The sequence below is a fragment of the Rhinatrema bivittatum genome, chromosome 2 (genome assembly GCF_901001135.1).
Source record: "Rhinatrema bivittatum chromosome 2, aRhiBiv1.1, whole genome shotgun sequence".
In the NCBI taxonomy this organism is placed as follows: Eukaryota; Metazoa; Chordata; class Amphibia; order Gymnophiona; family Rhinatrematidae; genus Rhinatrema; species Rhinatrema bivittatum.
The window spans coordinates 603,083,967-603,110,800 of NC_042616.1; the positions used below are offsets into that span (position 1 = coordinate 603,083,967).

The 26,834-nt window shown below is 42.7% G+C and overlaps 1 protein-coding gene across 4 annotated transcripts in view; it reads right to left on the reverse strand.

The window, feature by feature from the left end:
• Positions 1 to 26,834, reverse strand: part of ZNF521 (zinc finger protein 521) — an 876,085-nt gene that overhangs the window by 157,934 nt on the left and 691,317 nt on the right. For 2 of the 4 annotated variants that reach the window (XM_029591156.1, XM_029591154.1), the window contains one exon: positions 3,311 to 3,376. The exons of the other annotated variants lie outside the window; for them this stretch is intronic. In XM_029591156.1, the coding sequence (XP_029447016.1) occupies positions 3,311 to 3,376 (66 nt within the window). The remainder of the gene's footprint in view (positions 1 to 3,310; positions 3,377 to 26,834) is intronic. 4 annotated transcript variants of the gene reach the window in all.

The window sequence follows — 26,834 nt, forward strand, 5'->3', positions numbered from 1 at the left end:
CGCGCACACATGGACGTGCGATTTTATAACCTGTGCATGTCACCGCGGATGCAGGGGATGGGATTTTATTAAGTACGCGGACTTTTATTAAGGAACAGACTGAGAGGGAACTTCCCTAACTCTAACCCTACCCTTCCTACCATTTCCCCTCTCCTCTCTGACCCCTAACCTAAACCTAACAATCCCCTATTTTTTTGTTTTCATTCTTAATGCTCCTCCAGAGCAGAAATATCTTCCGTGCGCCCCTTTCTTCTGGCCCGGCACTTCGGCATGTACCGGGGTTACGCTCGTGGCTGGCCCCTTTGTAAAAATGTGCGCGGCGTGCACAGGGCCCGGCCACACGCGTAACCCTCGATCTTTATGCATGTGGGCCTTTTAAAATTGACCCGTATGAATACAGCCAATTTTTTAGGTTTAGGGATTCAAATATGTCAGTTTTGTGTATATTAATGTGGAGCATCTCTGATATCTTTGTATTTTGCATAGTACATATGGAAATACATTTCTGTTTCTATTTCTCCAGTGCTGCATGCAGAGTCTGGCTTTTTGTGGATCCCAGTTCAGTTTTTGTCTGCAAATTTCTATTTATAATTTGTGATCTTGTATTCTGTATTTGATGAGGGTCTATCTATGTTTTGCCTGTGTGATCAAAACAAGGTATTCTGCTAGTGTGTATTTCTTTGTAGTAATCTCAGTAGGCGGTGTATTGGTAGGGTTGGGTGCAATATTTCCAATGCTGTTATTTCATAGGTTCTGCAGCCAGTTGCAGGGAGCAGGAACCTAAGGAATTGCCTTCCTATCCCATGGCAAAGGAGGGACTTGCATATGAATACTGAAAACATTTTTCTAGAATAAAGCACTGTCTTTACCTAATTGAAACTCACCTTGAGCTTGAATTTGGAAAGGTAAGTAATAAAATCCCCCCCAGAAATCCAAATGTACATACAAGGTAGAAAAATATTTCGAAAACTTGACAACCGTGCTCCATTTTTAGAAGCATGGACAAATAAATTGTTTTTCTTATAACTTTCTTTTTGTTTGGTTTCATTTTGGGTTTTTGTAGGGTTTTTTCTATTTTGAGCTTTTCTTTGCTCTTTCCTTCACTCCCATCCAGCTTCTTTTCCTCATTTTCCCTCCAGCCTCTCTTTGTCAGTCTATTCTGCTTTTATTCCCTCCCTCCCTCCAGCCAGTCTCTCCCTTTATGCCCCTTCCTCCAGCCTATTTCATCCACTCCCATACTGCAGTCTTTTACCCTCTTCCTCCCTCTAACCTCCAGTGGCAGGAGGCAGCCCCCGGCTCAGGCATTTGTAGCAGGGTCCAGGCTGGTTACAGTGTCTCTTCTTGGGCTTGAGCTGGCCATGGCAGCAAAATGCCTCCTTTTGAGCACTGATTGGTGTCAGGCAACACATTTTAAATGCCCATGTTACCAGGATAAAAGGAGGGAGATGAGTGACATGACAGAAGCATTCAAATCCTTCAAAGGTATCAATGTCTGACAAGGCATAAGCATGTTTTTTAGAACAAGGGGGGGTCACAGAATGAGACTAAAGGAGAGTAGACTACAGAATTCAAGAAGGCACGGAATAACTACAGAGTATCCTTAGCTTCAGGGAAGGAAGGGCAAGGCCTGCGATCATGTGGAGTCTGTGGTAATGTAACAGGAAGAGAAAAAATGGGCAAATTACATGGGCCTTGAAGTCTTTTCCTTTAATTGCATTGTATTTTTTTTTTCTGTGCCTGACATTCAAATATGCCTTTTTCAAGAATGACATTGAACAGTGTAGCAAGAGTACTGTCTTTTGGAAAATGAAATGGCCACCCTCCTAATGTCACTCATTCATAGCTCATTCAGATTTTAAAAAATGAGTCAAAATGAGTCAACAGAGAATTTTAAAAACACGCAAGACCCTGAGCTGGCCCGCTGGTTAAGTGGCAATGTCAGGTACTGTCATGTGGAAAGTCTCCAGTTCTAGTCCTAAACTGAGTCTTCCTCTCTCTAGATTTACTAAGACTGGGGATTTCGTGAAGGCAGCATTTACTAGGGGTGTGCAGGGAGATTTTTGGTTTTTCTTTTGAATTTTTCCATTTAGTTTTGACTCGATGCACACTATTTCGCAATAACACACACTAAAACCAAAACCCACTCTACCGGATTAAAAAAATAGTAATAATCCTACCCTTGGGCTTTTCCTCATACCACCCAGCCCCTCCATTCCTCTCCCCAGCTTACCTGTGATATATCCTGCCTACCAATGAAGTATTTAAAAATGGCAACAGCTGAGCAGAGGCTGGCCCCATTTTTGAGCACCCCTAAAAATGGTGCTGGCCTCAGGTCAGCCAGTGGCATTTTGGAATGTGGCACTTGGTGGGGAGGGGAAGCGGGAGCAACTGAGGAATTGTTCCTGCCCCTATTTAGATCCCAGGTATCATGGGTAAGCTGGAGTGTGGTCTAGGGGAGGGATCCGACAGGGCACGAGGGATGGGAAGAAACAGAAGACTGGAGTTTTAATTTTTTTGTTGTTCAGGCAGCATGCTTAGAGCAGCGGTTTTGAAACACAATGAAAAAACAAATATTGTTCATTTTTCTTTCATTTCTAAAATGAAACAAAATAGGAAAGACTGCTGACATTTCCGATTTCGTTTCAAACAAAAGGAGATCCCGAGCATTCACAGCTCCTGGGATGGGGGCTGAGAAGAGAGGAGTAGGATTGCTGGTCACTGCTCAAGGGTAGCTCCTATTAGGTGAGGCTCAGGACCCAGGGATCGTAGAGTTCTTGAGTCAGTCCTAATAAACAGCCCCTAGCCCAGGACTGCTGCCCCAGCTGGTAGAGTAAATATGCTGGTGAGGATACAACATGGGGGAAAAAAATCCCATCGGGATCCCAACTTTGGTTCCAGTTCACTTGGAAGCCAAAAGGAACAATAGGAAACTTCCAGGTCAAAACAAAAATTGAGACCCACTAAAATGTTTTGGTAGCTTGGAGACCTAATCTTTAAAATGCTAGTATGAGGCAGATATGTCTTAAATAAAATGCACACATATGATTAATGAAAGAGACCTCTTCTAATAAATAAAATAAATGACTTTCTGAGTTCTACAGCATCATGTTTAAATGTTAAATTTGTAAGAGGATAATGAGAAAAAGATCACACATGCTGGAGGTCAAAGCAGCTTAACAGAAATGCTCTGTTTGTTTAATATATTTTTCTTTTTGGCAAGCACTTCATTTGATTTTGTTTGTGTAGCTGTTGCAGGTAAATGTGATGCTTTGCACTCTCTTTTTGGACAAATGGGAGTTTTAATACCTACTAGCAATGCCCTCACGTCTGGGACTTCTGGAACAGGTGGAAGTGCAGGTATATCTACCTTCGAGTACTGCACAAAAAAAACACAAATTGGTAAAATTGAAAAATGATACTTCAGGCAGTATAAACTAAGTACAACCTCAAAAGCTCTAGAGCAGTAATGGCGAACTCCAGTCCTCAAGTGCCACAAACAGACCAGTGTTTTAGGATATCCACAATGAATTTGCATACCGTTCAGGCAGTGATTTCAAATCTTTGACATGCATGATGGGGCCGATGTAATAAGATGCGCTGAAGCTGCCGCGGATTTGTGCGCGCATGTATTTGTGTTTTCCCGCGCCAAGCCCTATACAGGGGATGTAATAAGGGATTTGTGCGTAGGAAAAAAGCGTGTACAGACGCACTTATGGACCCGTGGTTTTTCCTGCGAGAATGCATGCTAATGGCATGCAAAGGAGGTTATGAGCTAATCATAGGCAATGCAGGGAGCCGCGCTAATGCTAGTGCGGGTTTTTTACTGTCATTGTCAGGGCACGAGTTAAGTGTCAGCGCTCACTCGGGGGACCTATGTCGGTGTCCGAGTGTCCTGAAACCAGCTAACTAAGGAGGTAATTTTCAAAAGGAGATGTGCGCATAAATGCAACTACTGTTGTAGCAATTTTCAAAAGCCTTTTATTCAAGTAACGTGCATTTACAAAAGTAAATCCTATGGACAATTCAATAGCCTACATTGTAGCAATTTTCAAAAGCCCACTTACTCGAGCAAAGTGCATTTACTCAAACAAAACCCAGTTTTACTTGAGTAAATGCTTTTTAAAATCAGGCCCTTAGTGCCTATCTCGGCATCCAAGTGGCCAGCTTAACTAGGCACCTTTCTGGGCATCAGATGGCATACATTCGCAACCAAGTACAGCACCTAGCTACTATTGCCGCTCAGGCTCTGAGCTAGGCGTTTACTTGGTCGCGCCTGAGTGGCAATGGTAGCTAGGTGCCTTCTGAGCGCCGGATGCCATACATTCGCAACCAAGTAAGTGCCTAGCTCAGTGCCCAAACAGCAAGGTAAGCTAGGTGCTGAGGCAGGCACTTCCCTGGGCAGACAGATACTCGGCCAGAAGAGCTGCAAGATTGTTCTGAATTATCACCCATGAAAATATTTGCCCTATTTTCAACAACACAGTTAATTAAAATATTAAAAATACTTTCCAGGGTCATTCTTTCACACAGGGCCAGATTTTCAAAGGGGTACGCGCGTACCCACCGAAAACCTGCCCGAAGTTCCCCCTGCACGCGCCGAACCTATATTGAGTAGGCTCGTCCGCGGGCAAGCCCCGGGACGCTCGTAAGTCCCGGGGCTTTCCTGGGGGGGGGCTTGTTGCGGCGGCGCGTCATTTGGGGGCGGGGCCGCGGGCGTGGTTCCGGGGCATGGCCGAGGCCTCCGAAACGGCTCACGGGCCTGGGAATCGCACGCTGGCGGCCGGCCCGGTGCGAGCAAGTTACGCCTGCCTCGGGCAGGGTGGTGGGGTTAGGTAGGGGAAGGGAGGGGAAGGTGCGGGGGGGGGGTGGAGGGAACGGAGGCAGGCTGCGCGGCTCGGCGCGCGCATGCTGCCGATTTTGCCAAGCCCTGCGCGCGCCGATCCCGGATTTTAACAGATACATGCGGCTACGCGCGTAATCTATTAAAATCCCACGTGCTCTTGTTTGCGCCTGGTGCGCGAACAAAAGTACGCTTGTGCGCAAATTTCTAAAATCTACCCCTTCATAGGGAGACCTGTTCGCTCGCTCGCTTTTCCGTGTGGATCATCGGCGTGGGTTCTGAGCGCCGATGCTGCCGCTTATTACCACGCTTAGGAACGCGCTTAGGAACAGCTTCAGCTGCGCGTGGTGATCAAAACCTGCGCACATAACGCGCGCCTGTTTTGCCGCGGGTCTTATTACATCGGCAGATATCCTGAAAATCTTGCTTGTTTGTGGCACTCGAGTGCTGGAGTTCGCCATCATTGCTCTAGAGTTAAGATCTGTAGGGAAAATATCATTGTAATGTGAGGACAGTTGAACAGCGTCATTAATACTACATAGTAATGAAGCAGCAGTATGGACTCCATACTGTCCGCCTCTCTTGAGGTATTTTTACAGTGAGGGTACAAACTTTGCTTTTGGAAAAAAGCCATAACTTGCTTGGAGAAGAAAACCTGCAACACAGGGAAAAGCAGCTTATCTTAATCTACAGAGATGTTTTCCCCCTGTCTCTTCATTTAAAAAAAAAAGGGGAAAAGGAAGGGAAAAAAATAGTGCCCCTTCCAAAAATGATTGTTAAGACTGAAAATGCATTCAAGGGTTCTTTCTGCGTAATTATATGAAAAGCTGGGAGCCAACTGGCAAATTTCTTCAAAGCCAGACACAGTTTACAGACTATTGACAAAATTGTTCAAGAGCTTAAGTTAAGGCCTTCAAAATATAAATTGGCAAGTACTGGAATACCTATTTATAATGTTATCTAGTTTAGGGATGCAACAACATAAAAAGGTGTCAAAGGTATGATGGGAAGGAGGTAAAATAAAGGCAGAAAAATCCATTTGTTTCCAAGGGAGTTCTTTTCTTTTAAAATAGATTTTGTGTATTCTATTCATGCTCCCTAAAAAAAATGCACCAGCAATTTGTGTTTATTTGAATTATATTTTATCATGTGAATATATTACTTGGTACTGTGCAACCTCTGAATTGCTGAAATGAAATGGGTGGTTTATAAAAGGGCTGCATGCAGAGAGATGCACTGTTTTACAATAGTATACATGTAGGTTATAACATACTTTTCATGTGTATGTCTGCAGCTTTACAGAGAGAGAGAGAGAACCTCTTTATAGGGCTCAGCCTGATATTCAATATATGGACCATTGTACAGGGACACTGATTTAGGGTGAGTTTTCGGGAGGGGGGGGGTTGGGGATTGGGGAGTGGTGTTATTATTTAATGTTTATTAATAGCACAAAAGAATTATAACACTGGGTAGCAAACAAATCCATAAAACAAACAACACTATAGTACATTGTAAATGAGATGCTACCATGAAATAAACTTGAAAACAAATGGTGCTGTCTTTTCATTATTATTATTTCTCTCTCTAGCAAAGATGCATGTGCTGGCTGAGGAAAATTAGGGGTTACACATGTCAGTGCTGGCCCCACCTCTGGAATCCCCTTTTCCACCTTCAGTTATTTAAAATTTGCATAGCTTACATGCCTATGTGGCCGTTTTGGCATACACAAGGCTTTTAAAATCTACCTCTAAGAAAATAAATTTTTGAAAAATTGTCAATTTCAATCTAAATTTATGTTCCATCTTTAAAATATGCCTCATTAGTACCACTAAAAAGTGAGACTAAAAAGGATATCAATGTAGATTGAGATAATTTTAGGTTTCTGTGACACCTGACCCAGGGCAGGCTGACTGAGTTCTGGTTTTGGTCCCATTGTGTATATGGACTTGTAGATCTGCCTCTCCTAGAAAGATTAGAACTAGAAGTTCATTGATGCAGACATAGAATAGCCTTTCAGGGTTCACCAGGGTAAAGCAGCAACCATATATATAGTCTAGAGATAAAATTTAGCCAGTATAAAAAACATTTTTAAGTGTCCATATAATAAACCCAATTAGCAAAATAACAAAGGAACACTAAGAACATAAGAAATTGCCTATCTGGGTCAGACCAAGGGTCCATGAAGCCCATCCTCCTGTTTCCAACAGTGGCCAATCCAGGCTACAAGTACCTGGCAAGTACCCAAACGCTAAGTAGATCCCATGCTACTGATGCAATTAATAGCAGTGGCTATTCCCTAAGTCAAGTTGATTAATGGCAGTTAATGGACTTCTCCTCCAAGAACTTATCCAAACCTTCTTTAAACCAAGCTACATAATGGGCCGGATTTTAAAAGGGTTACGCGCATAAGTTATGAGCGTAACCCTTTTAAAAGCCCCTGCGCGTGCCGAGCCTATTTTGCATAGGCTCGGAGGCGCGAGCAAGCCCCAGGATGCGCGTAAGTCCCGGGGCTTCACAAGGGGGGCGTGTTGGGGGCGTGCCGGGTGGGCAGCACGAATTTCGGGGAGGGGCGGAAGGCATGTCAGGGGCGTGGTCGAGGCTTCCGGACCAACCCCCGGGTCGGGTGATGGCGCCAGCAGCCCACTGGCGCGCGCAGAGTTACGCCTGCTTCGGGCAGGCATAACTCTGCTGACAACGGTGGGGGGGGTTTAGATAGGGTCGGGGGGTGGAGAGAAAGTTCCCTCCAAGGCCGCTCCGATTTTGGAGTGACCTCGGAGGGAACAGGCAGCGTGCGTAGGGCTCGGCGCGCGCAAGGTAACAAATGTGCACCCCCTTGCGCGCGCCGACCCCGGATTTTATAAGATACGCGTGGCTACGCGCGTATCTTATAAAATCCGGCATACTTTTGTTCGCGCCTGGTGCGCGAACAAAAGTACATGCGCACGTAAGTTTATAAAATCTACCCTAACTGCACTAACCACATCCCCTGGCAACAAATTCCAGAGTTAAATTGTGCGTTGCATGAAAAATAATTTTCTCTTATTAGTTTTAAATGTGCTATATGCTAAATTCATGGAGTGCCCCCTAGTCCTATTATCCTAAAGAGTAAATAACCAATTTCCATTTACCAGTTCTAGACCTCTCATGATTTTAAACACCTCTTTCATATCTCCCTTAGCCATCTCTTCTCCAAGCTGAACAGCCCTAATCTCTTTAGCCTTTCCTCATAGGGGAACTGTTCCATCCCATTTATCATTTTGGTCGCCCTTCTCTGTACCTTCTCCATCGCAACTATATCTGTTTTTAGATGCAGGGACCAGAATTGTACACAGTATTCAAGGTGCAGTAATTTCATCTGCCATTTGGAGGCCCAATTTTTCTGTCTCACAAGGTCCTCTGCAATTTATCACAATCTGCTTGTGATTTAACTCAGAGGTCCCCAAACCTGTCCTGGGGGCCCTCCAGCCAGTTGGGTTTTCAGGATATCTGCAATGAATATGCATGAGAGAAAATCTGCATGCACTGCCTCCATAACATGCAAATTTTCTCTCATGCATATTCATTGCGGATATCCTGAAAACCCGACTGGCTGGTGGGCCACCAGGACAGGGTTGGGGACCTCTGATTTAACTGCTCTGAATCTGCAAATTTCATTACCTCACTTGTCGTATTCCTTTCTAGATCATTTATAAATATATTGAAAAGCAAGGGTCCCAGTACAGATCCCTGAGGCACTCCATTGCCCACCCCCCTCCACTGAGAAAATTGCCCATTTAATCCTACTCTCTGTTTCCCGTCTTTTAACCACTTTGTAATACACGAAAGGACATTGTCACCTATCCCATGACTTTTTACTTTTCTTAGAAGCCTCTCATGAGGAACTTTGTCAAATGTCTTCTGAAAATCCAAGTACACTACATCTACCAGTTCACCTTTATCTACATGTTTATTAACCCCTTCAAAAAGTGAAGCAGATTTGTGAGGCAAGACTTTCCTTGGGTAAAGCCATGCTGACTATGTTCCATTAAACCATGTCTTTCTATATGTTCTGTGATTTTGATCTTTAGAACACTTTCCACTATTTTTCCTGGCACTGAAGTCAGGCTAACTGATTTGTAGTTTCCTGTATCACCCCTTGAGCCCTTTTTAAATATTGGGGTTACATTAGCCACCCTCCAGTCTTCAGGTACAATGGCTGATTTTAATGATAAGTTACAAATTTTTACTAATAGATCTGAAATTTCATTTTTGAGTTCCTTCACAACCCTGGGGTGTATACCATCCAGTCCAGGTAATTTACTACTCTTCAGTTTGTCAATCAGGCCTACCACATCTTCTAGGTTCACCTTGATTTGGTTCAGTCCATCTGAATCATTACCCATGAAAACTTTCTCCGGAACGGGTATCTCCCCAACATCCTCTTCAGTAAACACTGAAGCAAAGAAATCATTTAATCTTTCCGCAATGGCCTTATCTTCTCTAAGTGCCCCTTTAACCCCTCGATCATCTAAAGGTCCAACTGACTAATGAAACTAATGAAACAAGTATTTAAATATAATTTTGAAAAGAAAATTAGTGGGAAATAAAGTTTTAACTATTTATTATCACATATAGATCATTTACAAAAGTGCACATTTGTTAAGACAAAATAGCTTACAGACTGAATAGAAACCTCAGTACATAATACCAATATAACTTGTTTACACAATATAATCTTAATAAATGAGAGGCTTAAATATTTTATATATAGAAGTCTGTCTGAAAAGTTCCAATATAGCTGAAGCAATCTCTAAACACAGCACAACAAAAAGGTTCTCTCTTTTTCCTGATTAAGCAGACAACACTGTACAACGGGAGGAAAATCTACTGTGACACCTGAGAGTCCTTCCATACATAAGGCCCTGGAGTGCTGTGAGCTTGGGGACATATGTCTGCAAGTTTCACAGTTTTTCTAGTCGTGATCTGGTCCCAGAGAGTGATAGCTAAATTCGTGGCCATCAGTGAGGGACAATATTTCCACATGGGCAGTTCTTAAACTAACTCACCAAAGTAGTTTTGTGTGCGAAAAATATTTTACATTTTTTGGGGGGTAGTACTTAAAAGTGCTGTTGTGGGGTGGCATAAGTAAAAGAAAAGGCAGAAAAAGGTTTCTGATTAAAACAGTAAGTTGGAAATGAAAAGACAGAGGAGAGATGAAGTATATGTCAGTGCTTAAGCTTGTACAAAAAATGACTGAGGAGGTTTATGAGGCAATGCTTATGTGGGAACTCTCGCACATGCTCAGTAGAAATCAGAGCTCCATAGCTTGGAGAAATGTTTGTTCAGTGCCGGTGGATGATGTCAACCCCACATGTAATGACTATCGATGAAAAACTTTCAAACAAATGCATACGGTGGCAACTCTTGGCGTACCTCAGGGTTCCTCCTTATCTCCTACCCTCTTTAATATTTACCTCCTCCCCCTCTGCCAACTGTTAACAGACCTCAATCTAATTCATTATCTGTACGCAGACGACGTGCAGATTCTAATCCCGATAACAGAATCAATCTCAAAAGCGCTCACCCATTGGAACAACTGCCTTCTATCCATCACTAATCTACTAAACAGTTTAAACCTGGTTCTTAATGCCTCCAAGACAGAGCTGCTCCACATCTCTTCAAACGAAATCAATATCTCCCCACCATCTCCACTCATCTCTCACATTACTTGCAAACAGGTTAGAGACCTTGGGGTAATACTAGTCAATCGTCTAAACCTGAAGAAAATGGTCAACACAACCTCCAAAGAATGTTTCTTCAGATTACAGATTCTAAAACGACTAAAACCACTCTTATTCTTCCACGACTTCAGGACAATCCTCCAAGCGCTACTGTTCGCCAAAATAGACTACTGCAGTGCCCTCTACTTAGGCCTCCCCAAATCCACTGTCAAACCACTGCAGATGTTACAAAATGCGGCTGCGAGATTGCTGACAAGTATCAGTCGTGGCGAACACATCTCTCCCATCCTCAGAAACCTACACTGGTTACCAGTTAACTTCAGAATTCTATATAAATCAATCACCGTAATACATAAAACTATCCATCATCATCTTCAACTCGACCTGGAAATCCCATTCAAACTCCACTCCTCTAACAGACCAACTAGAGATATTCTCAAAGGCATCCTGAAATTTCCCCCTACTAAAGCCTCACGCCTCTCAACGACCAAAGACAGAGCGTTTTCGATAGCTGGCCCATCCATCTGGAATAGCATCCCTTCAAGTCTTAGAGTGGAACCTTGCCTGTTAACTTTTAGAAAAAGACTTAAAACCTGGCTATTTCACCAAGCCTTCGCCGACCCACCAGACAATCACTAGTTGTCCTTCACTCTTACCCGTTATGGTGATTACACTCACTAATGGACTCTGACACCTCCAGGTTAAAGCACCATTACGCTTCAACCCGTACGCCCTATGGTATCACCTCATATTTATTTCCTGCCTTATCTTCTTTCCAGCTTGTTGCAAGCTTCCAAGTTCTCTTACCCTGTTGATTGTAACTTTTTGACTCATTCCTACCTACTGTTTTTTGCTGTACTTGAATTGTTACCCCAGTTATCTTCTTGTTAATTGTAAACCGATCCGATATGGTTATTTACTATGAAGGTCGGTATATAAAAACTATTAAATAAATAAATAAATAAATATGTAAATATATGGCTGTTAGATCTACCCTAGCACTTTATAACCTGTGCATATGATATATGTATATTTTATAAAATACAGGTATCTCTACCCTGCAACATACACATCTATGTAGGTTTACATGTGAATATATATAAAGCATTCAAAGTGTTTATCAATGCATTTGACATAATTCTTATCTATTTAAAAAATATACACATATTTTACACACAAAAATAAAGTAGGATTTACACGCATAAATTAGGATTTACATGCATGTCAGTGTATTTTAAAATATGCACGTATCAAGAAAATTACCAGTTTTACCAATTAGTCCTTCTCCACGTCATCAAGACTATCCTGCTTCTTCAACCTGAACTCCCAACAGTTCACCCATACCTCCCACCCAGTCAGTACTACACACATTTATTACCACCTTTGCCAGACAATTAACAGGTGAAAAATTATGCAAATAAGTTGGAGAATCTACATGCATGTCTTTTAAAATAGCAACTTATGTGCGTAAATGTTGGCTCTGCCCCAGAACACCCCTAGACTGCCCTTTTAAGTGTGCATGAAAGTGAAAATATGCATGTCATTTTTTACTTTTATAAAATATAGAATCTGTGAGTAGAGGCTGCTTATGTACATATATGCTAATTTTTATGCGTGTAACATTATCAAAATTCATCTCATAGTTTTCATGGAAAGCTATCAAAATGATGAGCATAATGTTCTATGGAAATGTCAAACAGCAAAAAGTGGCTTTGCCACTGCCCAGCTTTTGTTGCTAGAGAGCTTGACATATTCTTCTGATACAAGAACTCACATAATTTGCTGCAGCTCTACCTATTATTACAGTGGAAATAATAATACACAGATTCATAGAGCAAAATGGCTTAAACTGGCATCAACTATACAGCTATACAATTAGTAACAATTAGCAATTGAAGAAAACAGCAGGTTACAACCATAAGCCATCAAAATGTAAACAAGGGTAAAACAGCAACATATAGTACTTGGAGACATATAAATGTAAATTTTTAATTGCCTAATTTATTCCCTCTCTAGTATTTTGTATACCAGTTGAACACCACCACTTAAATATAAAGATGCTATTGAAGTCTAGCTGCTAAAAGGTGGTTGACAGAAGTCCTAACGTGAATATTTCTTATACAATGAGGGAGTTTTCTGTAGGTGTTATACAAATTGCAGCTAGAAACAATAAGCTCTACACTGTAGTACATAGTAACTGAGAAAGAATTAGTTGCAGAAAACTAAAAAATAATGCCATTTGTTTTTGTAAAAAATACATTTTATATTCAGTATATATACTCCGAGAGAGAGAGAGAAAATGAGATAGACAGAGATAAATATACAGTATTTGTTATAGACCCTTATATTCTTCTGGTCTGAAAAAGCAATTTCATTTCTACTGGAACAAGGTTTGAAACTTTTTTGACTGTAACTGCTTACAAGTTTCAAAACTATGCTAATTTAGCCAATTTTCTATGTGCTACTATGTGTCTAAACAGATGTGGTATACTTTTCTAGGCAATTACAGTTAAGCATCGTTTGCATATTTACAAAAGACACTCTGCAGATCAAAGGATATGGGCCCCTTTTGGAACAAGGTATCATCTGGCTGTAAGAATCACTGAAAATATAGTTTTAACTAGAGTTGGTCTCGTTGAAAGCATATATAACGCAAGTCAAGTTTTATAAATTTGTGTATGGTGGTGAGGCTTCCCTTATATTATTTTAACCCTCCTTTCAGGAGCTTTGTACCTTGAGGCTTATATTTAAAAAAAAAAAAAAAAAAAAGGGCTTAAGTGAGTCTACATTATCAGCGATATTCATCAAGATAAAATTCCTGCCGAATATCCTCAAATAAAGTAATCCGGCAACACCTAGCCAGATTTTGATCTTAACTGCTATATTCAAAGAATATAGCGAGATAATTAGAGGCAGCCTAGTGGATCTGGCAGCTTGATCTCCCTGCCCAGGTAACAGAAAAGTGGGGCTGCCAGCCTGAGCCTCCAAAGCCTCATTAAGGCAAAGTTAAATCAAAAAGGGGCCAGATGAGTCCTTTTCTTCCACCAGCAAGTAAAAATTTAATTAATTCTGGCCCCTTCTCATACCCCTTGTACCTCGTTTACTGCCTATGGGGCTGATGCAATACAGTGTGCTCAGCACTGTTTAACCCATTGTCGGACGCGGGTTAAATAGGCGCTAATCCACCCCCTAATGCAATAGGGGGATTAGCGCCTATTTAACGTGCATTTGACGCGGAGTGAATGAGTTAGCGCTCATCACATGCAAATCAGCCTATTACTCATTCACTCCAAATGCAAAAAAGATAAATGTGCATCTCAGATGCACATTTATCGCTCAGCTATTAACGCCTGCCTGGAGCAGGCGTTAATAGCTGAGCGCATTGAAAAGAAGTACAGAAAAGCAGAAAAAAACTTCTTTTTAAAAGCAAAAAATAAATAAATAAATAACTCGGTAGACCGCCAAGCTATGAAGACCAACTCCGGTAAACTCAGCCTCGGTTTTCATAACCAGCCGTCTGCCAGTAATGAAAACAGCCACCAATAAACTCGCCGGCCGATTTCATTACTGGCAGACAGGCAGGTTATGAAAACCAAGGCCGAGTTTACCGGCCTTGGTCTTCATAACCAGCAGCCACGGCAGGTTGTGTTAGCAAGGAGGCGCAACGGTCGCGCAAGCGACCCTAGCACCTCCTTCCTAGCGTGACCCCCTAATTTACATATTGCATGGCGCCCCCCTTGCGGGCGCCATGCATACATTAAGAATGCGGGCGCTGAAAAGTCAGCGCCCGCTTTCCGCGAAGATTATTGCATCGGGCCCCATATTTGTAAGCTAGATCTGGGGACTGAATGTTATTGAAAAATGAGAGACTATAGAGTAAGAAGAGTTGAAACCTTGATCATGCTATATTACTGCTTCCCAGTATAAAACCTGTACAGTGAATTTTAAAAGCCTGGTGCACACCAAAATCAGGAGATGTGCGTGCTTGCTGGATATGCATGTGCCCACCCGATTTTAAAAGCAGCCTATATGCGTGCCCATCTCCTGATATGAAAATATCTCACTGGGAACCAAAAAGGGGTGTGGTGTGGACATGGTGTGGGTGAGGCATGGATGTTCCGGGCAGGGCCAAGGATGTGCATGCAAGTGCCTACCCATCGGGGTGCACAACCAGGTCCCATGCCGTGAAACTTTACTTCTGCTATGGAGGTGTAAGTTTAAAAAAAAACAAAAAAACAGGCATCCCTGAGTGGCTTAAGGGGTCTGGGGTAACTGGGGGGAGTGCAGTCTAAAGAACCGGGGGGGGGGGGGGGGGGTGTTTGAGGACCTAGCTCTAGACTAGCCGAATTGGTGTATAAATTGTGAAATTGGTCTTGGCGTGGACATGCACCTGTTGTAAAATTCCCTCACTTGTGCAGCTCATGCCCGAATGTGTGTGGCTGTGTGTCCAGTTGCAAAACAGGACTTACACACATTTATTTATATTCTTTTATATACCGAAGTATAGCTGAGTGCCTTCACCCCGGTTTACAGTGAAACAACTTCATACAGAGAACGAGATATAAAACTTCATACAGAGAACGAGTTATAAAACTTCATACAGTGTACGAGTTATAGGTTGAGGATAAATACAGATGATAGTAAATATAACATCTCGGCAAGAGGCAGAGTAGAACAAGTTATCAATAGGCAATATATAACTTAAATAAATAGAAAAGGCTTGTTACAGAAATCAAGAAGTGGGATAAACCAAGATTTGTCATATGTCTGTGAATGATTGTCTAAACAACCATTTTTTAGTTCTTTTTTGAAGGTTTTGGGGTCTCTGATAGAGCTTAGGTGTCCTGGGATAGAGTTCCATATTTTCGGTCCTGCTATCGAGAAGGCTCTATCTCTAGTGGCTGATAGTTTCGCAGATGACAGGGGTGGAATGATTAGAAGTAGTTTGTCAGAAGATCTTGAAGTACGTGGTGATTTGTGTATTGAGATCATGTTGTTCAGAGAGGAATTGTTGTCTTTGTAGATTTCATTATGGAGAATGGTTAAGGATTTGTATTTGATTCTTTGTGGAATAGATAGCCAATGAAGATTTTTTAGGGTTGGAGAAATGTGATCAAACTTCCTTTTGCCAGTGAGTACTCGTGCAGTGGCGTTTTGCAGTAATTGTAGTGGTTTTAGAGTAGCTTTGGGTAGTCCTAAGAAAATTGCGTTGCAATAATCCAGGCTTGAGAAGATGAGGGTTTGAAGAATTGTTCTGAAGTCATTTGGGTACAAAAGAGGTTTGAGGTGTTTGAGAATCTGGAGTTTATGAAATCCTTCTCTTGTTTTAATAGCGATACAATTCTTAAAGCTCATATCATTATCTATCCAGATGCCAAGATCCTTTATTGGATTCTTCATTTGAATATTGGAGTTATCAATTTGAATATAGGGTATTTGTGAGGGTTGGACTGAGGAATTTCTTTTTATTAGGATCCATTCGGTTTTATTCATATTTAAACATAGTTTTAGTTGGTTTAGAAAAATTTGGATAGATTTGAGGTATTTTACTGTTAGGCAAATGGCTTCTTCAATAGTAGATGTTATAGGGATTAGTAGCTGGATGTCATCGGCATAGAGGAAGAATGAGATGCCTAGATTAGAGATGAAGTGGCAGAGTGGTAGAAGATAAATATTAAATAGAATGGCAGACAGGGCAGATCCTTGCGGCACACCTGTTTCAAGTGAGTAGGGATCAGATGAGCAATTATTAACGGTGACTTTGAAGAATCTGTCCTTTAAAAATGAGGTGAACCAATTGAGGGTGTTTCCAGTTAGGCCTATGTTGGCAAGGCTTGATGTTAGTAGATTATGTGCGCCTATGTGCACATATGTGTGCCTATGCTATTTAATAATATATGTTTATATGTGTGCATATGTTATAAAATTGCTGCATCTCTGGGTGAGTGCTGATGCACATGCATCAATGTGCACACATGTGCCCCTTTGAAAGTTACTTTCTAAGCTAATTTCTATTACAGCCATCATTTTTCTCTGAGGAATAGCCTAGTGGTTAGAGCAGTGGGCTACAAACCAGGAGACCAGGGTTCAAGTCCCGCTGTCACTTATTGTGACCTTGGGCAAGTCACTTTACCCTCCATTGCCTCAGGTACAAAAACTTAGATTGTAAGCCCTCTGGGGATAGGGAAATACCTACAGTACCTGAATGTAAACCGATGTGATATCTCAGATCGAATGTCAGTATATAAAAATAATAATAATCTTTAATATGTGCACTTTATTCTTCTATACAATTAGCATGCTGGAAAACTATTACACTATTCTGAAATCTTTTTAGACTAAGGGGATGGAACTCATACTTTATCTTCACTAATTTGGCAATATTTCTTAATAGATATGCCATGGATGTGTCAAAATAATAACATGTACATTGCAAATGACCTGATGCATTGCCATTGATGCAACCTCATGGGTTGGGCCCTAAGGTTTGCGTCAATGGTGGGTGGACGAGTCTTGACACAGGCCAGGCTATAACAGAGTCTAAGAATCTATAGGAACAAAAGCTGAACCTGGAAACTTGACGAGTGCAAGGCTGAGGCTGAAGGCTTGACAGAGACACAGCTGAGACTGGTGGAGGCAAGGCTGATGGCTTGAGATGACTGATGGCTTGCACAGACCAAGGCTGAATGCTGCAGTGGAGCAAGGCTGAAGACTGGAACAAGACAAGGCTTGAACCAGAAAATGACTTTCTTGCTGACGTAAGGCTGTGGTGTCTGAAGAGCCCTTTCATAGGGCAAACAACAGAGACATCATCCAAGGCCACCACAGGTTTTTCCCGCCATAGGTCCTTTAACTAGAACTGTGTCACGCGGGCGTGCGCCTAGGGAAATACATTGCAGGAGTGGTGGCTTCCAGCCATGAGAACGTGCAGGGGGCATCTGGGGTGAGTAAGGCTGCTCATGGGGCCTTTCTGCAAGCAGCAAATATAAAGCAGTACCTCTCCTCTAAGCCCCCTCTTCAGGCCTCTTTTCTTTGGCTTTTGAAGAGACGAAGGTATCTCTTTACTAACTGGGAGCTTGGAAGTCTTGAGGAGGGACTTAGCAATTCTTTGGATTCGAGACTGGATTGAAGAACCATTTATGGCTGATGGCTTGGATGAAAACAAAGACTAATCTTGATCTGCAGTGAAGGATCCTTCAACAAGAGAATGATGTTAAGCAGAACTTGAGTAAGCACAAAATGTTATTGGGGCAGTAGGTCTGCTACTTCAGGCAATGTGGTTGGAACCATGGTGCCCAGAGATAAAGGTGAGACAGCACAATGCTCCCAGCAGAACAGACCCCCATCGGTCAATCTGTAAGATAATCCAGGGTAATCCAGGGTAATCCAAGTATAAGATGTAACACGTAGAATTGAAGGCATTCTTAGTGATGGGCAATGGCCATGGCATGTGACCAGGTAAGGGCTCTCCATAAATTGAAGAAATAACCTGACGAGTAGTCAAACTGGTAGTAGAGCAACTACATTGGCTTAAGAGCAAATCTTGAATAAAATTGCTCCCGGCCCAGTATCTATTAAATCTTCCATCTGAACTGTGTATTTCCCCAAAGGTGAGGAACACTAGTGTCATCAATTGTGGTGCAGGAACAGGATGTTGAAGAACTGCCTTCCCATTGTCTTAATGGATTTCTCCGGTCTCTCAGGACACAGATTAAAGAAGTGTCCCTGTGCAGCACAGTAGAGGCTTAGGTTATTCTGTCGTTCTCTGTTTTTCACTGGGCAAGAATTGAATATTACCCTATTACATGGTTTCTTCGAAGGCAACAGCCTTTGACAGTTCTAGGATTGTCTGTAAGAGAGTCGGAGATCTGGGAACCATCGGAGTGATCCATGGGGAGCGCTTTCTTTCACAAGCTTGTTCCTGGAATTTCAGGTTTATACAAATAGCTAGGGCAATAAGTGCTTCAAGGGATGGAGAAAGGTCCTGAGCTGCTAGTTCATCTTTTATTCTCCCAGATAATCCTTGCCAGAAACTGGTGGTTTGGCTATCTTCGCCCCTGCCAAGCTCAGAGGCATAGGTATGGAATTTGATTGCATAGTTGCCAACTGAGTAAGTGCCTTGGAGAATACAAAGAAGTTCCATGGCAGTGGAACTGGTCAAAGATCAGGCAAAATTACTGTGTGAACAAGTTCCTGAGAAGTAGACTTTCTTGTTTCCACAAGGGGGAAGCCCAGGCGAGAGTGGGACCATTCAACAGGGAGAGGGTATAGGCAAACTTGACACGGTCAGAAAAAAATGAGCCAGCTGTAATTCAAAGTGCATCTTGTACACATTGAGGAATCATCTGCACCCTTTACGATCCCCACTATACCTTGGAGATGGTGGGACGAATCATGGATTCCATGGTCCAGATGGGTGCTGGCACAGGATCCGCCAGAACTGGAACTGAGACTGAAGACAGAGGTTGGACTTGCATCGTATCTAAGCACTGAGACAGGGTCTGTAATCTGTTAACTTGATCAAGTTGCTTCTGGGTCTGCTACATGAACTGGTACAGGAGGCCATTCAATTCAGATGTTTGCTCTTGCATCTGGGAGGCCAATGCAGTGATGGCCCATTGCAGGGACACATTCACCAAGCTCATGGCCTCAGCATTCTGTTGTGATTGACGAGAGCGTGAGCCCCTCTTGCCATTGTGCAAATGATGCAACCTTGTGGCCTGGGTCCTAAGGTTTGCACTGACAGAGTCTTGGCACGGGGGTAAGAGTCCTAGAGTCTATATAGAAACATAGAAATGACGGCAGAAGAAGACCAAACGGCCCATCCAGTCTGCCCAGCATGCTTTGCACATTTTTTTCTCATACTTATCTCTTACTCTTGGCTCTTAGTAACCTTTTGGTTCTTATTTCCCTTCCACCCCCACAATTAATGCAGAGAGCAGTGTTGGAGCTGCATCTATGTGAAATATTTAGCTTAATTAGTTAGGGGTAGTAACTGCCGCAATAAGCAAGCTACACCCATGCTTATTTGTTTTCCCAGACTATGTAATTAAGTCCTTTTTGGTTGTTGTCTGTATATAGATCCTCTTTTCTTCATTCCCCCTGCCGTTGAAGCAGAGAGCCATGCTGGTTATGTGTGAAGCATCAATATTTCTCCCCTGCCGTTAAAGCAGAGAGCTATGCTGGATATGCGTAAAGTATCAGTTTTCTCCCCTGCTGTTGAAGCAGAGAGCAATGCTGGATGTGTGTGTGAAGTATCAGACTTTCCCTTGCCGTTGAAGCAGAGAGCTATACTGGATATGCATTGAAAGTGAAGTATCAGGCTTATTTGGTTTGGAGTAGTAACTGCCGTAACAAGCAAGCTACTCCCTGCTTTTATGTGAATGCAAATCCTTTTTTCCACATTCATTTACGTCCTCTAGACTTTATGGATCCACAGTGTTTATCCCACGCCCCTTTGAAGTCCTTCACAGTTCTGGTCTTCACCACTTCCTCCGGAAGGGCATTCCAAGCATCCACCACCCTCTCCGTGAAGAAATACTTCCTGACATTGGTTCTGAGTCTTCCTCCCTGGAGCTTCAAATCGTGACCCCTGGTTCTGCTGATTTTTTTCTGAAGGAAAAGGTTTGTTGTTGTCTTTGGATCATTAAAACCTTTCAAGTATCTGAAAGTCTGTATCATATCACCTCTGTTCCTCCTTTCCTCCAGGGTGTACATATTTAGATTCTTCAATCTCTCCTCATAAGTCATTCGATGAAGACCTTCTACCTTTTTGGTCACCCTTCTCTGGACCGCCTCCATCTTGTCTCTGACTTTTCGGAGATACGGTCTCCAGAACTGAACACAGTATTCCAGGTGAGGCCTCACCAAGGACCTGTACAAGGGGATAATCACTTCCCTTTTCCTACTCGATACTCCTCTCTCTATGCAGCCCAGCATTCTTCTGGCTTTAGCTATCGCCTTGTCACACTGTTTTGCCGACTTCAGATCGTTAGACATTATCACCCCAAGGTCTCTCTCCTGCTCCGTGCACATCAGCCTTTCTCCCCCCATCGAATACAGTTCATTTGGATTTCCTCTCCCCATATACATGACTCTGCACTTCTTGGCATTGAATCTCAGCTGCCATATCTTCGACCACTCTTCCAGCTTCCTTAAATCCCATCTCATTCTCTCCACTCCTTCCGGCGTGTCCACTCTGTTGCAGATCTTTGTGTTGTCTGCAAAAAGACAAACCTTACCTTCTATCCCATCCGCAATGTCGCTCACAAAGATATTGAACAGGATTGGTCCCAACACCGATCCTTGTGGTACACCACTTAAAACCGCTCTAACTTCAGAGAGAGTTCCATTTACCATCACACATTGTCTTCTGTCCATCAACCAGTTTGCAATCCAGGCCACCACCTCGGCACTCACTCCTAAGCTTCTCATTTTATTCACCAGTCTCCTGTGCCGGACCGTATCAAAAGTTTTGCTGAAATCCAAGTAGATGACATCAAGTGCCCTTCCAATTCCTTGGTTACCCAGTCAAAAAAGTCAATCAGATTTGTCTGACAGGATCTTCCCCTGGTGAATCCATGCTGCCTCTAGTCCAGCAATTCTCCCGACTGTAGATAGTTCACTATTCTCTCTTTCAACAGTGACTCCATTACTTTCCCCACCACCGAACTGAGGCTAACCGGTCTGTAGTTACCAACCTCTTCTCTGTTCGCACTCTTGTAAAGCGGGCCCACCACCGCTCTTCTCCAATCACTCGGCACCACTCCCGTTTCTAGGGATCTATTGAACAGGTCACACAGCGGACCCGCCAGCACATCTCTGAGCTCTCTCAGTATCCTGGGATGAACTTCATCAGGCCCCATGGTTTGTCCACTTTCAGTTTCTCCAGCTCTTCCCATACATTTTCTACTGTAAATGGAGTTACATCTACTCCACTCCCCTCCAGTGTCTTGTTAACTAGTGACGGTCCTTCTCCAGGGTCCTCTTTAGTGAACATAGAACTGAAGTATTTCTTTAATATTTCTGCCATTTCTTCATCTCTCTCCACACATTGATCCTTTCCACCTTTCAATTTCACTATACCACTATGAACTTTTCTCTTTTCACTGATATATCTGAAAAATGTTTTGTCACCTCTCTTTACCTCCTTGGCAATCCTCTCTTCTGCTTGACTTTTTGCCATCTTGATTAATTTCTTTGTCTCCGTCAGCTCTACCAGATATTCTTCTTTGTGCTCCTCCCTTTGGGATCTTTTATATTTCTTGAATGCTATTCTTTTAGCCTTTATTTTGTCAGCCACCTCATTTGAGAACCAGATAGGTTTCATTTTTCTTTTGTTTTTCTTTACTTTTCTAACATATAGATTAGTTACCTTGGTAATTGCTCCTTTTAGATTGGTCCACTGTTGATCCACATCTCTCTCGTTCTCCCAGCCTTTTAGTTCTTCCTCCAGGTAATTCCCCATTTCATCAAAGTCCGTGTTTTTGAACTGCAAAACTTGGGTCTTTGTGCTTATTTTCCGTATCTTTTTTGTGATATTAAACCATATCGTTTGATGATCACTGGTGCTGAGGTGGGTGCCCACCTGGACATCAGAGACATTATCTCCATTAGTGAGTACTAAGTCCAGTATAGCTCCTTCTCTCATGGGTTCCATAACCATTTGTTTGAACAAAGCTACTTGCAGGGCATCCACTATTTCTCTACTATTATTAGATTCTGCAGCTGGGATTCTCCAGTCTACATCAGGCATATTAAAGTCTCCAACGATCACCACTTCTCCCTTCTTTCCTATCTTTTGGATGTCTTCAACCAGACATCCAAAAATGAAGACAGGTTGAGCCTGGTGACTCAAGGGAGGAAAGGCTAAAGCTGGAGACTTGATGGGGGCAAGGCTGAGGCTAAAGGCTTGACAGAGGCAGAGCTGAGACTGAAGACTTGGAGGAGGCAAGGCTGATGGCTTGAGAGAAGACTGATGGCTTGTACAGAGCAAGGCTGAAGTGCAGCAAGAGTGAAGACTGCAATGGAGTGAGGCTGAAGACTGGATTGGAGCAAAACTGAAGACTGGAACAGGGCAAGGTTTGAAGAATGGAACAGGAAAAGGCTTGAACCAGGAAACAACCTTCTTGCTGAGGCAAGGCTGGGGTTTCTGAAGAGTCCTTTTTATAGGGAAAATGATAGTGACATCATCTAAGGGCACCATGGGCCCTTCTCATGGCAGGCCCATTAATTAGAACTATGTCACGCGTGAGCGTATGGGAAGACATTGCAGGAGTGGCGGTGTCTGCTGTGTAGTGGAAGCATCCAGCTGTGAGAGATTGCCGGCAGCATCTAAGGTATGTGTGGCTGCTCGCAGGGCCTCCCCGCAAGCAGTAAACATAACAATAGAAACTACAGTAAAAGCAACTATTAAAGGGGGTCATTTTCCAAGCAGATCGCAAGTGATAAGGGATGTTTCGCACACGAAAAATCCTTTATCGCATGCGATACCAAGATCAGAACGGAGTTGGGATGGCGTCAGCCCCAGAAGAGGAGTCGTCGGGGCGGCACCGGGGCTGACACCATGAAGACTTCACAGACAGCGAAAGGTACGCATCTTTTTCGCTGCCAGTTTCACGCCGAATAACTACACCTTTTAGTGGAGGTGTGATGGCTGCCGGATATCACAGGACCGCCCTGCGATATCCGGCAGGATCGCAGGACCGATATCCGGCAGAATCGCAGGACCGCCCCCCCCCCCCCCCCCCCCCCCCCCGTTTCGCCCCCCATTACCGTGAGATTCAAAGAGCCCGGTGGTATTAGTAAATCCAGCCCAAAGGGACCTAAATAAATTAATGGTGTTGAGAAAAGTAAGCAATAATGAGATTAACTGTAACATGGAAACAATAATGAGTATAATTATACCATCGATAGAAAATTTGTAAGAGGGGTTTATGATGCAAAACATTGACCCCAAAGGCAGTGAATAATTGACAGAGAGTTAAACTAATCAAAGCTGAGACTAATATGGAGTCACTATTCCCTCATGAGGGAACAGTGTTCCACTACTGAATGAATGTGTCAGTATATATTAACTTTATAAATACCATTCTAAACAAATGGGATGCTTTTTCAAAAGTTTTAACTGGCTAACTTTCAGGCCAATTCAGTAAAGTCCGCGGAAGAGTGGACAAATGCCTGCTCTCCCAGCGCGCGCACCGGCCCCTCGCCAGTGCGCGCGATGCAGTATTCAAATTAGGTGGCGCGGTAGAAACGGGGAAAAGGAGGTGCTAGGGACGCTAGCACGTCCCTAGCACCTCCTTTTTGACAGGAGCGACGGCTGTCAGCAGGTTTGACAGCTGACGCTAAATCCAAGTATACTACATCTACCAGTTCACCTTTATCCGCGTGTTTATTAACGCCTTCAAAAAAGTGAAGCTGATTTGTGAGGCAAAACTTGCCTTGGGTAAAGCCATGCTGACTTTGTTCCATTAAACCATGTCTTTCTATATGTTCTGTGATTTTGATGTTTAGAACACTTTCCACTATTTTTCCTGGCACTGAAGTCAGGCTAACCGGTCTATAGTTTCCCGGATCGCCCCTGGAGCCCTTTTTAAATATTGGGGTTACATTAGATATCCTCCAGTCTTCAGGTACAATGGATGATTTTAATGATAGGTTACAAATTTTTACTAATAGGTCTGAAATTTCATTTTTTAGTTCATTCAGAACTCTGGGGTGTATACCATCCGGTCCAGGTGATTTACTACTCTTCAGTTTGTCAATCAGGTCTACCACATCTTCTAGGTTCACCGTGATTTGGTTCAGTCCATATGAATCATTACCCATGAAAACCTTCTCCAGTACAGGTATCTCCCCAACATCCTCTTCAGTAAACACCGAAGCAAAAAAATCATTTAATCTTTCCACGATGGCCTTATCTTCTCTAAGTGCCCCTTTAACACCTCAATCATCTAAAGGTCCAACTGACTCCCTCACAGGCTTTCTGCTTCGCATATATTTAAAAAAGTTTTTACTGTGAGTTTTTGCCTCTACAGGCAACTTCTTTTCAAATTCTCTCTTAGCCTGTCTTATCAATGTCTTACATTTAATTGTCAACGTTTATGCATTATCCTATTTTCTTCTGTTGGAACCTTCTTCCTATTTTTGATTGAAGATCTTTTGGCTAAAATAGCTTATTTCACCTCCCCTTTTAGCCATGCCGGTAATTGTTTTGCCTTCTTTCCACCTTTCCTAATGTGTGGAATACACGTGGATGTGCTTCTAGGATGGTATTTTTTAACAATGACCACGCCTCTTGCACACTTTTTACTTTTGTAGCTGCCCCTTTCAGTTTTTTTCTAATTATTTTTCTCATTTTATCAAAGTTTCCCTTTTGAAAGTTTAGCACAAGAGCCGTGGATTTGCTTACTGTCCCCCTTCCAGTCATTAATTCAAATTTGATCATATTATGATCACTATTGCCAAGTGGCCCCACCACCGTTACCTCTCTCACCAAATCCTGTGCTCCACTGAGAATTAGATCTAAAATTGCTCCCTTTCTCGTCGGTTCCTGAACCAATTGTTCCATAAAGCTATCATTTATTCCATCCAGGAACTGTATCTCTCTAGCGTATCTCGATGATATATTTACCCATTCAATATTGGGGTAATTGAAGTCTCCCATTATTACCGCACTACCAATTTGGTTAGCTTCCCTAATTTCTCTTAGTATTTTACTGTCAGTCTCACCATCTTGACCAGGTGGACGGTAGTATACCCCTATCACTATAGTCTTCCCTGACACACAAGGGATTTCTACTCATAAAGATTCAATTGTGCATTTAGTCTCGTGCAGGATGTTTATCCTGTTGGACTCTATGCCATCCCGGACATAAAGCACCGCACTGCCTCCCAGGTGCTCCTCTCTGTCATTGCAATATAATTTGTACCCTGGTATAGCAATGTCCCATTGGTTGTCCTCCTTGCACCATGTCTCTGAGATACCAATTAAGTCTGTGTCATCATTCACTGATATACATTCTAATTCTCCCATCTTACTTCTTAGACTTCTGGCATTAGCATATAAATATTTCAAAGTTTGTTTTTTGTTTGTATTTTCATTCTGCTTTTTAATTGAATAGGATAAGTTAGAATTTTTTAGCTCAGGTAAGTTTTTAGTTACAGGCACTTGGACTACTTTACTTATTATTGGAACCTCACTGTCGGGATGCCTTAATTCTAATGCATCATTAGTATCCTTTGAAGATACCTCTCGCCGAACCATGCGCTGCTGAGCAACTGTCGGCTTTCACCTTCCCCTTCCCCCTTCAGTTAGTCAGCTAGAGTGATTCACAAGCTTTTGTTATTGCATTACTGAAATTTGCTGTTCTTGAGGCTTCTTCAAAAAAGATCACTTCAAATGGTTCAAAATGCTGCCACATATCTTCTATCTACTCCTCATTGGGATCACATCACTCCTGTACTCCAGAAACTGCACTGGCTCCAGATTTCTTTGTGAGTCAAGTTTAAAGTCTTGGCAATGGCCTTCAAAGCAATTAATGGACTTATTCCACAGTGCTGAGATTCTACCACCCTTACAGGCAGCTTTATTTGTCTTAATTGAATTTATTAGACGGGGATGGTAACTTTTAAACAGCTGTGCGGGCGTACATTAAAATGCGTGTATGCCAACTCACATAAATGGACACGGCCATTTTGCAACATACACGTGAATGTGTGTGCATGGTATAAAATCGTCTGTACACGCGTACATGTGTGCTCTGTTTTATACGGATGCACACATGTGTGTGAAAATGCCGCCTCTAATGCGTAAGTGGGAGGATTTTGCTAGGCACACGCACCGACACACGCACCGACACAAATACCTGTTAAAAATAGAAGGACTAGGGGGCATTCCATGAAGTTAGCAAGTAGCACATTTAAGACTAATCGGAGAAAATTCTTTTTCACTCAACGCACAATAAAGCTCTGGAATGTGTTGCCAGAGGATGTGGTTAGTGCAGTTAGTGTAGCTGGGTTCAAAAAAGGTTTGGATAAGTTCTTGGAGGAGAAGTCCATTAATGGCTATTAATCAATTTTACTTAGGGAATAGCCACTGGTATTAATTGCATCAGTAGCATGGGATCTTCTTAGTGTTTGGGTAATTGCCAGGTTCTTGTGGCCTGGTTTTGGCCTCTGTTGGAACCAGGATGCTGGGCTTGAGAGACCCTTGGTCTGACCCAGCATGGAAATTTCTTATGTTCTTATGTTCTGTTTCCCCAGTTCGTTCC